Raw genomic sequence first — 13,620 nt, 5'->3', positions numbered from 1 at the left:
TCCAGGAGGGGCTGAAGGATCTGTTGGACATGGACCTCGTGTTCCGCCTGAGACTTGGAGAAAATCAGAATATCATCCAGATATCATCCAAAGGCACATCAATTAATGAAATCTCTTAGCACATCATTAACGAGAGCTTGGAATACTGCTGGGGCATTGGTCAATCCGAAGGGCACCACCAGATATTCAAAATGCCCAAGGGGTGTGTTGAACGCCGTCTTCCATTCATCTCCCTCACGAATTCTCACCAAGTGGTAGGCATTACGGAGGTTGAGCTTGCTAAACATGGTGGCCCCCTGAAGCAGTTTAAGTTTAAGTTCCCAAAACGACTGCTTCCGTGAGGCCCAGCGCGCTTGTAGGCGGTAGCCCACCTGGATGCATAGTGACATAAGCGCCTCCAGAGAGGAAGGGATTTCACGCATCATTATTTCAGCTTTAAGCTCCTCATTGACATTATTTAACAGAGTGGTTCTTAGAACCTCAGAGTCCCACAAAAACCAATTGAAAAGCCTACCTTGTTTTAGGTTGATTAAACGGTGGCCGGCTGCCTTTGCACTGGAGCCCTTATCAAACACTGCCTTGAAACGGGCCAGAAAGTCATCATTTCAGATTCCAGGGCTGGCTTGCAGCAGAGCCTGAGCCCAGGTCAAAGCTCGATTATGAAGCAACTGGGTCAGGAAGGAAATTTTGACCCCGTCGCTAGCGAACATATTTGGCAACTGTTGGAACTGCATAGTACACTGTGTTAAAAATCCCGCACATTTCCCCAGAAAAAGTCTCAGGTTGTCACGATCCTGGGTCTTTTGACCCAGTGTTTTGAGTTTTAGTTTATGGATGTTCTTCAGGTTTTCTAAGTTCATTTTTATCATGCCTAGGTTGTTATAGTTCTTTGACATTAGATTCCCCTTGTGTCTTCCACCCCTGTTAAGTCTCCCTTGCCATTCATGTGTTTCATGTCTGTGTCTTACGTTGTCATGGCTGTGTCTTATGTTTCCTGTTTTATTTTGAAGAGGTCTTGTGTTCCTGTGTTCATTGTGTTTAGTTTTACTCTTCCACTGTGACGTCGTTATGTTCATGTGTGTCAGCTGTTCCCCCATGTGTTCCCACTTCTCTCATTAGCCTCCTGTGTGTATTTAGTCTGTGCCTTCTCATTCAGTCTTTGTCGGATCGTCTGCGTTGTTCCCAGCCATGACCTGCGTTCAGGTTTTCATATATCCTCATCATCATTGCCATTAGGGCTGGGTATCGTCACTGATTTCTAGAATCGATTCGATTCCGAGTCACAAGGTCCTGAATCGATTCGATCCATGATTTGATTCAATTCGATTCGATTCAATTGGATTTGAATCTGGGAAATTTTGCCTCAGTCAGAAATATTATAATTCAGATCAGTACATTTACATATTTTTGTATCTATAAAAAGGAAGCTGACACTTTCGAGACTTTATCAAAGGTGTGAGCATCACAGCAGATGCCTTTGTGTCAAAGTAGCTGAAGATAAAACACAGGAAAACATGAAGGTGATTTTCCTGGCCTGGGATTTTATAAAAATATTCTGCAGTACATCAAAAACAAAAGAAAACCATTAACCAGTATATGAACATTACCTCTGAAGTTACAGAGGTTTTATTAGAGACACAACTGAGCGTTTTGCATTTTGCATAATTTTAAAAAGTTTAAATTTGTTCTGAAGCCTATTGAACGGCAGAAATTAGGTTTTCTTTTTGGAAGTAAGTAAAAGAAAAAAAAAACATCGGCCGACAGCGCTGTAAACAACGGTAGACTTGTGCGTAACAAGCAAGCGAATAATGCAGAAAACAGATTTCGGGGATAGACGGGAAACTGTTCTTGAAGTACACTGAGAGAGAGAGAGAGAGAGAGAGAGAGCTGTGCATGAAGTGTGGTGGAAGCAAAACAGCAAAAGTCAGAGGGAATTCATGACGATGTTTATGTGAAGCGTAGTTTGGATCTTCTTTTGCTGCTGGTTCGGTCAATATTGTTTGGAGAGAGATCAAACTAACAGCTTTAGAATCAGCGCAAAACAGGCATAAACACAAAGCGCGGACCCGCCAAAACATCAGAATCAGCGAGCTGTCGGCTTTCAGCCCCGACCGTGTCCGTGCCGTCGGGTGAGAAAGGCGACATTTCACTGATTCTGATCCGCGGGTCCGCGCTTTGTGTTTACGTCTTTGTGCAGAAGCCGTGTTCCTGCTCTCATTTACTGTTTTAGCTGTTTTGTGGTTGTCAAAATTTTGTGACGTTTCACCTGAGATTCTGGAATTTCGGGCAAAATGCATTTATATTAAAAAAATCGATTCAGGATTTTAATGAATCGATATCACGTTATCCAAGCCAGAATTGATTTTAATCGATGAATCGATTATTAAAACCCACCCCTAATTGCCACGTTTAGAGTTTTGTTTGTTTTTATGCTTGCCAGGGTTTTTCATAGTTCGTGTTTCCTTTCTAGCTTACCCAGTTTAGGTTATTGCTTAGTTTGCATTGTTTTTGCCCTTTTATTTTGTACTATTCTGTCTGCCTTAATAAATGGCTCATCATCAGTTAAGTTTGAGTTTTAGAATGTCTGCACCTGAGTCCACTCTTCACACTCCACACAGTTTGCCTCGGCAGATTGTGACAGAACGATCCGACCATTACATGGACCCAGCAGACAGTGAGCTGTATGAGCGGCAGGAGGCAGCCATCGCCCAGCTGGAGGAGGAGTTCCGCTGGAAGCCGTGGCGTGCTCCGGATTTGTGGCATATGGCACATACCACTGCGAGCAGCTCCCGCCTTGTGACACAATAGCGGCGTTCAGCTTTGTTGAAGGCCCGATTATGGTATGCCACCACTTTCTCCCCGCCGGGTGTCACCTGGGCTAGCACTGCACCAGATCCGACACTGCTGGCATCTGTGTCAAGGACAAAGGGCAGAGTGGGGTCAGGCGGAGAGAGCACTGGGGCCCCCACTAGGGCTTCCTGCAGTGAGGTGAAAGCTACCTGGCAGCCTGCTGTCCACTGGAAGGTCACACCCTTTTGGAGCAGGTGGAACAGTGGCGCGACTATGCAGGAGAAACCCCTTACAAACCGTCTGTAGTACGACGCCAAGCCCAGGAAGCTCTTTAACTCCTGCACAGATTTTGGGGTGGGCCAGTCCTTAACAGCTTGGATCTTATCATCCATGGTGCCGACCCCCCCGGCCCCCAGTCGGTGGCCCAGGAATGCAACCTCATGTCGCATTAAGCAGCATTTCTTTGGGTTGAGTGCTGCCAAAACCCTCTCCAGGACCCGTCTGAGGGCCCCAAGGGCAGCGTGGAAAGAAGCACCATGGACCAAGATGTCGTCCAGGTACACCACACATTCTCCGCGGGGAATTCCAGTGAGCACCTTATCCATGAGTCTCTCAAACGTGGCAGGGGCATTGCAGAGGCCGAAAGGAAGAACTTTAAATTGCCATAAGCCTCCGCTGGTAATAAATGCAATCTTTGGTCTGGCATCTGATGCGAGGGGTACCTGCCAGTACTCGCTGCGTAGGTCTAGGGAGGAGAACCATGAGGATCCCGCCACAGTGTCAAGGGTCTCATCTATACGTGGTAGAGGATATGGGTCCTTCTTTGTCACCTTATTCAAAGGCTGGAAATCTACGCAGAACCGCCAGTCATCCTTCACTTTCTTTGGAACCATAACAACCGGGGAGGCCCAGGGGCTGGTGGATGGTTCAATGAGTCCAGCACGCTGCATCTCTCGCAGAGCTCTCTCTGCTGCAACCTGTGTGGCCAGGGGGAGGCGTCTAGGCCTCATCCGAATGGGCTGTGCATCTCCAGTATTGATATCATGTTGAATGAGGTCAGTGTGGCCCATATCATCCTCTGAGAAGGAGAAGCAGTCCTTGAAGTCCAGCAGCAGCTGCCAGAGCAGGCCCTGCTTGCTAGCAGTCAGTCCATCGCAGTTCTCCTCCCACACCCCCCTCACAGCTGAAACTCTCCTACCCTTGTCCGGCGGTTCCTTAGGGAGAAGGGGAGGGCATGAAGCAGCATGGGGTGCAGTTGAGGTCAGTGTAAGTGGGTCCTTGGGGGCGGCTGGACTACCAGTCAGATCCGGGGAGGAGTCAGCTGCCAGCTCAGAAAGGGCGTGGGCTACAGGGTGAACAGGTTGGGGTGGCCGCCTCAACATCCGAACAACACCACCGTCAGGGAACGAGAGCCCCCCCCCCCCGTGTCAATAACGCAGTCCAGTGCCCTGAGTACATCCAGCCCGAGCAGCGGACTGACGTCCTCCCCACACTCAGGGTGAGCAGTGCTTCCCCTAGCATGGGGGCCTGCTCTCCCGTCACAGTCTGTAGCTTCACCATGGTAAGGAGGATGCGATCCCCCCTTCCCACCACATCAGGTCTTAAAACTGTCGCTGAAGACCCGGCATCCACCAGGGCTGAGCAGCATAGTCCATTCACAACTAATGGAGCATACCAGCAGCTGCCAACCCAAGTCCTCATTTCGTCACAGGGTGGAGATCCATGTCTTTCTCCACACCCCCAGCCGCTGTAGAAGTCCCCAAAGAGCTCTGTTGGCCACCCGAACGGTGAAAGGATGCAAAGCCGGCTTCTCTCACCATATCCGCTGTCGTTTGTCCCCGGTCCCTGGCGGAGTAGTCGTGTCCGTGAGCTTCTGATGTAGGTTCTCGCTTGATCTTGGAGTAATTCATCGGAAGCATTCCGCAAAGTCCCGCAAAAATCTCCAGCGTCCACAGCCAATGCCGTGAGTCGGGGCGACACGAGCGCAGATAACTCAGGAGGCGAAAGTTTCACTTTCACTTCTGACAGCAGTGTAGCGTCCCTCCGACAGAAGACACAGACGATCAGCGTTCCGGTTACCGGTGTTTATTCAGAATAGTAACACGGGCTACTGTGGGCCGTAGCCAACGCCAAAACAACAGGGAAAAAGCGGGCTCTCCAGCAACAACCCCCGACTCTCTCCTCTCTTCCGCCACACACACACCCCCATTCTCTAACCCCGTCCCTCGAACACTCTCAGCCAACCACATACATACTCTTCTCCAGACTCTCTGTGGCCCTTTCTCAATATGCGTACTTGTGCGTACTTGCGTTCTCGTGTACTTGTGATACGTCATCAGTCAGAGACCAAGTACTGTTCCAATTCGAAGTACGCATCAAGCCGAGAATGCGAAAAAGTCCCGATTGTGTTCTCGCTCCGCCCGTTTTATCGAGCATGCATCGGTGGTGACTTGTGTGGACTTGGTATCCGAGAATGCATTTCGTCCAAAACTCAAACGCGGCAATGGCGGACGAGCGCGGCTAAAAACTTTTAAATATTACTCTTTCTGGGTCACAAAATAAACTTTTAAGTTATTTTCAAGCGAAAATGTAGCTGTGTAAACTTCAAATATCTGCTCGATTTATCAAGATATCATATATTTCCAAACGCGCTCCGATGTTTTCGGAGACGTCTGTGACCCGCCAGCTCCATAGCAGACAGCGAGGACGAGGATTATTAGAGCCGGCGAGAACAGCGAACTCCCGGCACATAGTTTTCAACCCCCCCTGAAAAAGGGCCTGATCGGATTGACAGGCCAACTGGCCTCTAGACTACTGCACATTCAAGGACACTCAGTAAATCACCATGCTGCGGGTGTGGTCCAACTATGCCATAAGTAACTGATAACACAACAGTCAACTAACTTGTAACCCAGTCCGTTACAGTATCATGCTACTGCAGATTAAGCACTGCAGATACTTAGGATGTACTTAGTAGATTGTTTGGCTGCATCAGATATAAACAACATATGCTGTTGTTTTACTGTTATTAAGTTCCTTTTGTCCCTCTGTGAGGGGTTACTCCCACTAGGTTTATATCTGGGACTCTCCACCATTTGACCTTAGAACTGAAGAAGCTTCTCGGATGAGAGGTGAAACGTCTTCAAGCAACTTAAAGAAGTCCAGACGCTTTTCTTTGCAAGCTCCTTTGACTACGATGACCTGGATGACTGAGAACCTTCACAGACATTTTACTGTTATTAACAAAACAGCAATCTATTAGACTTAAAGGGTTCGTGGGTATTTAAATCTACTGTAGATTTCAGTAAATTAACTCCAGGAAGTTATCAGTTCTTGTCTTTAGTTTCCAGTAAATGCTAAAACATTTCCTCCTTTATTAGTTATGTGGAACTTTCTGAAAAACCAGTTCAGTCTCATAGTTCGAATGTGTCAGCGTGCTATAAAAGTAACACACGTATCAAAGGGCGGTAGCTCAACAAAGATACAGAGATTCATTCCTTTAGCAAACAGACTCACAGACAATATGAAATCTTTTGCAGTGTTCTTGTTGGTGCTGAGGTACCTGTCTGTCAGTCATGGTAAGTCCTGATTTAAAAATGTGACACTGCACATTTTACCTTCATTGAATTCTATGAAGCGCCTTGAGGCGACTTTTGTTGTGATTTGGCGCTATATAAATAAAATTGAATTGAATTGAATTGAAGCCAATGGAGGTAAAATAAATAGAGCAAAACAAAAAGTTCCCTTTACAAGTGATACATCATGCATTGAGTTAACTTGTGCTTTTTTCTTCACAGGCTGCACTTGCACGGAGGGTCCACAACAGTTTCCTGCTGTACAGATTGATGCTGGGCAGGGGAACGTTGTGATGACAGACAGCAACAATTATGCATACTTTCTGATTGGATCACAGTGGTACAAAATGGGCTCACTCACCCTGAAGCATGTCTCAGTGGGACCTGCAGGAATCTGGGGTGTTGCCCTCAACAACAGGGTCTACAAATACGTAGCTGGCAGCTTTGTTTTTGCGAATGGTGAGCTTTATCACAGACTTAAGACAGTAGAGTGTGCGCGGTAGCAGCTGTTTGAATGAATGATCTGTACCTCTGTGTGTCTTCAGGTCAGACTTTACAGCAGGTGGATGCTGGAGGTGATGGTCAGGTGGTGGGAGTTACCTCCACCTCCACCATCCACTGTCTGAAAAGCACCATTGCCTCAGACTACAGGAAACAGAGCACCCTGAGCTGGACAACCATTACAGGGGGTTTAATGTATGTCAGTTGCAGCTCAAAATATGGATGCTGGGGAGTGAACTCAGTTCAAAACATCTACTTCGCAGTAAATTATTTTTTATTTTAATGACCATTTGTGTTGTTATTTGTATGATCAAGACATCTCACCATATTTGCTTTTCATGACAGAAAATAACACCGAGCACCTGTGGCATCAGCGGCACGACACTAGTGGATGGTCTTGCAGTAAAGGTTGAAACTGGGACTGATGGAAGCGTCTTTGTTGTAACTAAAGATGGAGAAGTCTTCCAAAGGTAAACACTTAATCTAGTCTGAAAGCATTTTAACTAGCCCTGGCAGTATTTCTGTTCTTTCTTCTTTCTTTCTTTTTGCTTTGACTCTTTCAGTCTCTGTTTGAATCAGGTTATTATGTTTTTGACTCCTCTGTTGTTATCCATGCAATGGATCAACCACTATTTTGCTCTTCAACCTTAGAATGACCTCTCCACAAATGAATAATAAATTGCTCACAAAGGCAATTTGTGCTTAAATCTTTCTAGAAGCGACTTTCATTGTAATGATCACTGAGCCATAAAATGTTCATGTGTAGAATCACCAGTCAAATGCTACAAAAGAAAACTAGTAATGTTTTCTTATAATCATCATAGTTTCTGTAACTCAGAAATTATGCACCTGTGGTTATCTTTGTCGTTTCAGAATTTTCAGATTTCAGTTGTGGATTCTTTGAATGATCTGTCTCTCCTCTATAATACATTTAGGTGTTCACTTAAAAGAAATCATAGAAATCTCATTTTTCACATCTGTTAAACATATTTACCTCTTCCTGTCACGCCTGCTAAGGCAGACGGCGTGGAGAGAAAAGAATGCGGACCCAAATGCGGACAAATGAGGTGGATGTTAACAGAAAGCAAGCCTTTATTTAGGGCTGCAACAAATATTACAAAACAAATGGCAGAAAGGAAACTAACAAAACCTAAACTGGGAAAAGGTGAACATGAAACATTGAACTAGAAAACATGAAACCTGAAAATGTGGAGTGAAGAAGAGCAGAGGAAATGCAGACGACCCGACAAAGAACAAAGGAAAACACACAATAAGTACAGAAGAGAGACACAGCTTAACCTAATCTGACACACGAGACAGGAAGGAAGCAAAACAGAAAACTCTAACACAGGACATGAGACTACCAAAGTAAAACAGGAAATACATGAACATAGAAACCTAGATAACTAGATGTAACACAGAACATTAACAAAATCTAAAGTCTAGAAATCACCAACAATACTAAGGAATAACCAAAGGAGCTAGAAATGCAACAGACTAGACCACGAGAAACCCCCAAATCACAGAACATGAAGTAATCAAAAACATTATATTTGGGTCACCAGACCGAGCAACCATGAGACTTACAACTCTTAACTCAGGATAGATAATATGGTGAGGAGCTGAGGCCAAAACCTCAATTGCACAAATAAAACAGATCCAATGATTTAAGTATCAATGTCTTCTCTCTACAGACAAGGCATCGACAGCAGCACTCCACAAGGCACGAGCTGGACCAAAATACCAATGCCCTCTCGCATCAACCATGTGAGCTATGATCGTGGCAATCTGTGGGTCGTGACTGACTATGGGACCATCCTGAAATGTTTATGCTAGTGGTTGTAGTCTTTCCTCTTCTGTCGCATAAAACAATGTAAAAACTGATCAGCATTATGTCAACAATGAAAAATTCACGTGGGAAAATAATTGATTGTTTTATTGTGATTACATCTTAAGTGATTCAGCAACAACATGCATAACTACTAGAATGCTGTCAGATATTTACTTCTGTATCATTCACCTGCCATCCTTTCATAAACTCTTGATTCGCTGAGACTGTTTGGATTCAGTTTTTTATTTTTGCAAGTTGTGATCATTGCACATAGTAGACAAGCTTACATGAGATTATGATGGTGTTATATATTCATCAATTTAACAGGGTCCAGACCTCTGGTGTTCTTTTATTATAAATCCCACTATGGGAGATGCACAATGCAACAACACCTCCTCCTGTACAGCAGAGTAGCTGCACCCATTTTCCACCTCAGTTCAAACAGAAGTGCTTCACATTGACCCGTAAATGTCATAATTATGTCAAAGTCAAGAATTTGTTACTTTTGATGCTGAATTTATAGATGAACTAATGGCAAAAGATGGCAGGCTAGTTTGAACCATAAGTCATTTACAGTTTCTTCATGTACTTATAGCTTACAAGCTGATGTCCTCATGTTTCCTATTCATGTTTTACATCACAATGACATGAGGCTACATCTGTTCTGCAACATGTAAAAAGTTCTGTTATTGTATATCCTCCGTGGTAACGGTATAAACCTGAGATTATGGGACTTGAAGTAAGCACAGTCATGCTCATCCATCATGCTGTCATCTGCACTTTTATCTCCAAGCTATTCCTTATCCTTCCACACTGTTGGGGTTTCCTGAAGCCTCGCATACACATTAGGTTTTTACTTGTGTTTGTGTTCAGATATTTCACCTTGGGTGTGACAGAACACTGGCCAGGGTCTGCTTTTCTAAGACATGAAATCCTGCACCAGAGCTCATCTCTATTCATTGTCACTCTGGGCCTGCTCACATAAATGTCAGAGTAGTTCTCATACACTAAATCTTACAGGGTTAAAGTAACAACTTCTCTCTGGATAAAGTGATTCAGCTGAAAGATCAAAAAGTAACATGCCACTTTGTCTTACTAGACAAACTTTCACCACATACAGTAGCACTTAATATGCGAGAATTGACATCCATAAGTAAATTATACTATAAGGAACTTGACACACAGTCAACATGTTAACATTATTACCACATAGCCATTGGATGGATTTTTGAAATCCATTTTTCTCCTTGAAAATAAAAATATCAGAGTCCAGAGGATGGATTCCTGGGAGGTGATATACAGCGGCTTGCAAAAGTATTCGGCCCCCTTGAACTTTCCCACATTTTGTCACATTACAGCCACAAACGTGAATCAATTTTATTGGAATTCCACGAGAAAGACCAACACAAAGTGGTGCACACGTGAGAAGTGGAACGAAAATCAGACATGATTCCAAACATTTGTTACAAATAAATAACTGAAAAGTGGGGTGTGCGTAATTATTCAGCCCCTTTGGTCTGAGTGCAGTCAGTTGCCCATAGACGTTGCCTGATGAGTGCTAATGACTAAATAGAGTGCACCTGTGTGCATCTAATGTCAGTACAAATACAGCTGCTCTGTGACGGCCTCAGAGGTTGTCTAAGAGAATATTGGGAGCAACAACACCATGAAGTCCAAAGAACACAGCAGACAGGTCAGGGATAAAGTTATTGAGAAATTTAAAGCAGGCTTAGGCTACAAAAAGATTTCCCAAGCCTTGAACATCCCACGGAGCACTGTTCAAGCAATCATTCAGAAATGGAAGGAGTATGGCACAACTGTAAACCTAAACTCAGAGGCCGAACAAGGAGAGCGCTGATCAGAAATGCAGCCAAGAGGCCCATGGTGACTCTGGACGAGCTGCAGAGATCTACAGCTCAGGTGGGGGAATCTGTCCACAGGACAACTATTAGTCGTGCACTGCACAAAGTTGGCCTTTATGGAAGAGTGGCAAGAAGAAAGCCATTGTAAACAGAAAACCATAAGAAGTCCCGTTTGCAGTTTTCCACAAGCCATGTGGGGGACACAGCAAACATGTGGAAGAAGCTGCTCTGGTCAGATGAGACCAAAATGGAACTTTTTGGCCAAAATGCAAAATGCTATGTGTGGCGGAAAACTAACACTGCACATCACTCTGAACACACCATCCCCACTGTCAAACATGGTGGTGGCAGCATCATGCTCTGGGGTGCTTCTCTTCAGCAGGGACTCTGGTCAGAGTTGATGGGAAGATGGATGGAGCCAAATACAGGGCAATCTTGGAAGAAAACCTCTTGGAGTCTGCAAAAGACTTGAGACTGGGGCGGAGGTTCACCTTCCAGCAGGACAACGACTCTAAACATAAAGCCAGGGCAACAATTGGATGGTTTAAAACAAAACACATCCATGTGTTGGAATGGCCCAGTCAAAGTCCAGATCTAAATACAATCGAGAATCTGTGGCAAGATCTGAAAACTGCTGTTCACAAACGCGGCCCATCTAATCTGAAAATCTAAAATTGATTCATGTTTGTGGCTGTAATGTGACAAAATGTGGAAAAGTTCAAGGGGGCCGATACTTTTGCAAGCCACTGTATTTCCCAATATGAATCCTCGTGGTTAGTTTGGCTGAAAAGACAAATGAACGAACAAAAGCATTTATATCTCAGAGAAGAGATCTCTATTAGATATTTTTTTTACCCACTTGAATGGGAACTGTTGAATGATAACATTTCATACGGTCATTGTCAGCACGATGTGATTATATCGCAACAATAGAAGAAGAAAATAATCTGTTTAGCACAGATCACTACACCATGGGCCGATTTAAATCCATTGTAGGTTCTAGTAAATAATCTCCAGGAAGTTATCACTTATAAGTTCTTATTCTTAGTTTCTAGTAAATGCTAAAACATTTCCTCCTTTATTAGCTCTGGAAAACTGCCTGGAAAACCAGGTCAGACTCACAGTTCTAATGTTTCAGCGTGCTATAAAAGTAACACAAACACACCTATCATAGGGCAGTAGCTCAGCAAAGATGCAGAGATTCATTCCTTTAACACACAGACTCACAGACAATATGAAATCTTTTGCAGCCTTCTTGTTGGTCCTTAGTTACCCGTTTGTCAGTCATGGTAAGTCCTGATTTTAAAATGTGACAATGCAATATTTCTTGAAGCCAATGAAGGTAAAATAAATAGAGCAAAATAAAAAGTTTCCCTTAAAAGTGATACATCATGCATTGAGTTAACTTGTGCTTTTTTCTTCACAGGCTGCACTTGCACAGAGGGTCCACAACAGTTTCCTGCTGTACAGATTGATGCTGGGCAGGGGAACGTTGTGATGACAGACAGCAACAATTATGCATACTTTCTGCTTGGATCACAGTGGTACAAAATGGGCTCACTCACCCTGAAGCATGTCTCAGTGGGACCTGCAGGAATCTGGGGTGTTGACCTCGACGACAGGGTCTACAAATACGTAGCTGGCAGCTTTGTTTTTGCAAATGGTGAGCTTTATCACAGACTTAAGACAGTAGAGTGTGCGCGGTAGCAGCTGTTTGAATGAATGATCTGTACCTCTGTGTGTCTTCAGGTGAGAGTTTACAGCAGGTGGATGCTGGAGGTGATGGTCAGGTGGTGGGAGTTACTGACACCTCCACCATCCACTGTCTGAAAAGCACCATTGCCTCAGCCTACAGAGAACAGAGCACCCTGAGCTGGACAACCCTGCCTGGGCTTTTAATGTATGTCAGTTGCAGCTCAAAATATGGATGCTGGGGAGTGAACTCAGGTCAAAACATCTACTTCACAGTAAATTATTTTTTTATTTTAATGATCATTTGTGTTGTTATTTGTATGATCAAGACATCTCACCATATTTGCTTTTCATGACAGAAAGTAACACCGAGCACCTGTGGCATCAGTGGCTGGATACAAGTGGATGGTCTTGCAGTAATGGTTGAAATTGGGACTGATGGAAGCGTCTTTGTTGTAAATAGAGGAGGAGAAGTCTTCCAAAGGTAAACACTTAATCTAGTCTGAAAGCATTTTAACTAGCCCTGGCAGTATTTCTGTTCTTTCTTCTTTCTTTTTGCTTTGACTCTTTCAGTCTCTGTTTGAATCAGGTTATTGTGTTTTTGACTCCTCTGTTGTTATCCATGCAATGGATCAACCACTATTTTGCTCTTCAACCTTAGAATGACCTCTCCACAAATGAATAACAAATTGCTCACGAAGGCAATTTGTGCTTAAATCTTTCTAGAAGCGACTTTCATTGTAATGATCACTGAGCCATAAAATGTTCATGTGTAGAATCACCAGTCAAATGCTACAAAAGAAAACTAGTAATGTTTACTTATAATCATCATAGTTTCTGTAACTCAGAAACTCAGTACCTAAGAATTTTCAGATTTCAGTTATGGATTCTTTGAATGATCTGTCTCTCCTCTATAATACATTTAGGTGTTCACTTAAAAGAAATCATAGAAATCTCATTTTTCACATCTGTTAAACATATTTACCTCTTCCTTTCACGCCTGCTAAGGCAGACGGCGTGGAGAGAAAAGAATGCGGACCCAAATGCGGACAAATGAGGTGGATGTTAACAGAAAGCAAGCCTTTATTTAGGGCTGCAACAAATATTACAAAACAAATGGCAGAAAGGAAACTAACAAAACCTAAACTGGGAAAAGGTGAACATGAAACATTGAACTAGAAAACATGAAACCTGGAAATGTGGAGTGAAGAAGAGCAGAGGAAATGCAGACGACCCGACAAAGAACAAAGGAAAACACACAATAAATACAGAAGAGAGACACAGCTTAACCTAATCTGACACACGAGACAGGAAGGAAGCAAAACAGAAAACTCTAACACAGGACATGAGACTACCAAAGTAAAACAGG

General features: G+C 43.8%; 1 protein-coding gene across 4 annotated transcripts in view; it reads left to right on the top strand.

Moving 5' to 3' along the window:
• Window positions 1–13,620, top strand: part of LOC308400038 (fish-egg lectin-like) — a 59,592-nt gene that overhangs the window by 45,220 nt on the left and 752 nt on the right. Inside the window, exons 4-7 of one of the 4 annotated variants that reach the window (XM_080887507.1) lie at window positions 6,330–6,368; window positions 6,588–6,824; window positions 12,309–12,526; window positions 12,611–12,735. In XM_080887507.1, coding sequence (XP_080743633.1) covers window positions 6,330–6,368; window positions 6,588–6,824; window positions 12,309–12,526; window positions 12,611–12,735 — 619 coding nt within the window. Of the gene's footprint in view, window positions 1–6,329; window positions 6,369–6,587; window positions 6,825–7,211; window positions 7,337–8,560; window positions 8,919–11,985; window positions 12,223–12,308; window positions 12,527–12,610; window positions 12,736–13,620 lie in introns of those variants that run through there. The other 3 variants (XM_080887508.1, XM_080887509.1, XR_013972302.1) reach the window with 3 other exon arrangements.

This window comes from Rhamphochromis sp. 'chilingali' (genome assembly GCF_963969265.1).
Source record: "Rhamphochromis sp. 'chilingali' genome assembly, chromosome: 7".
Taxonomy (NCBI): Eukaryota; Metazoa; Chordata; class Actinopteri; order Cichliformes; family Cichlidae; genus Rhamphochromis; species Rhamphochromis sp. 'chilingali'.
The sequence above is the reverse complement of the archived record's forward strand: the minus strand, read 5'-3'. Positions and strand labels throughout refer to the sequence as shown.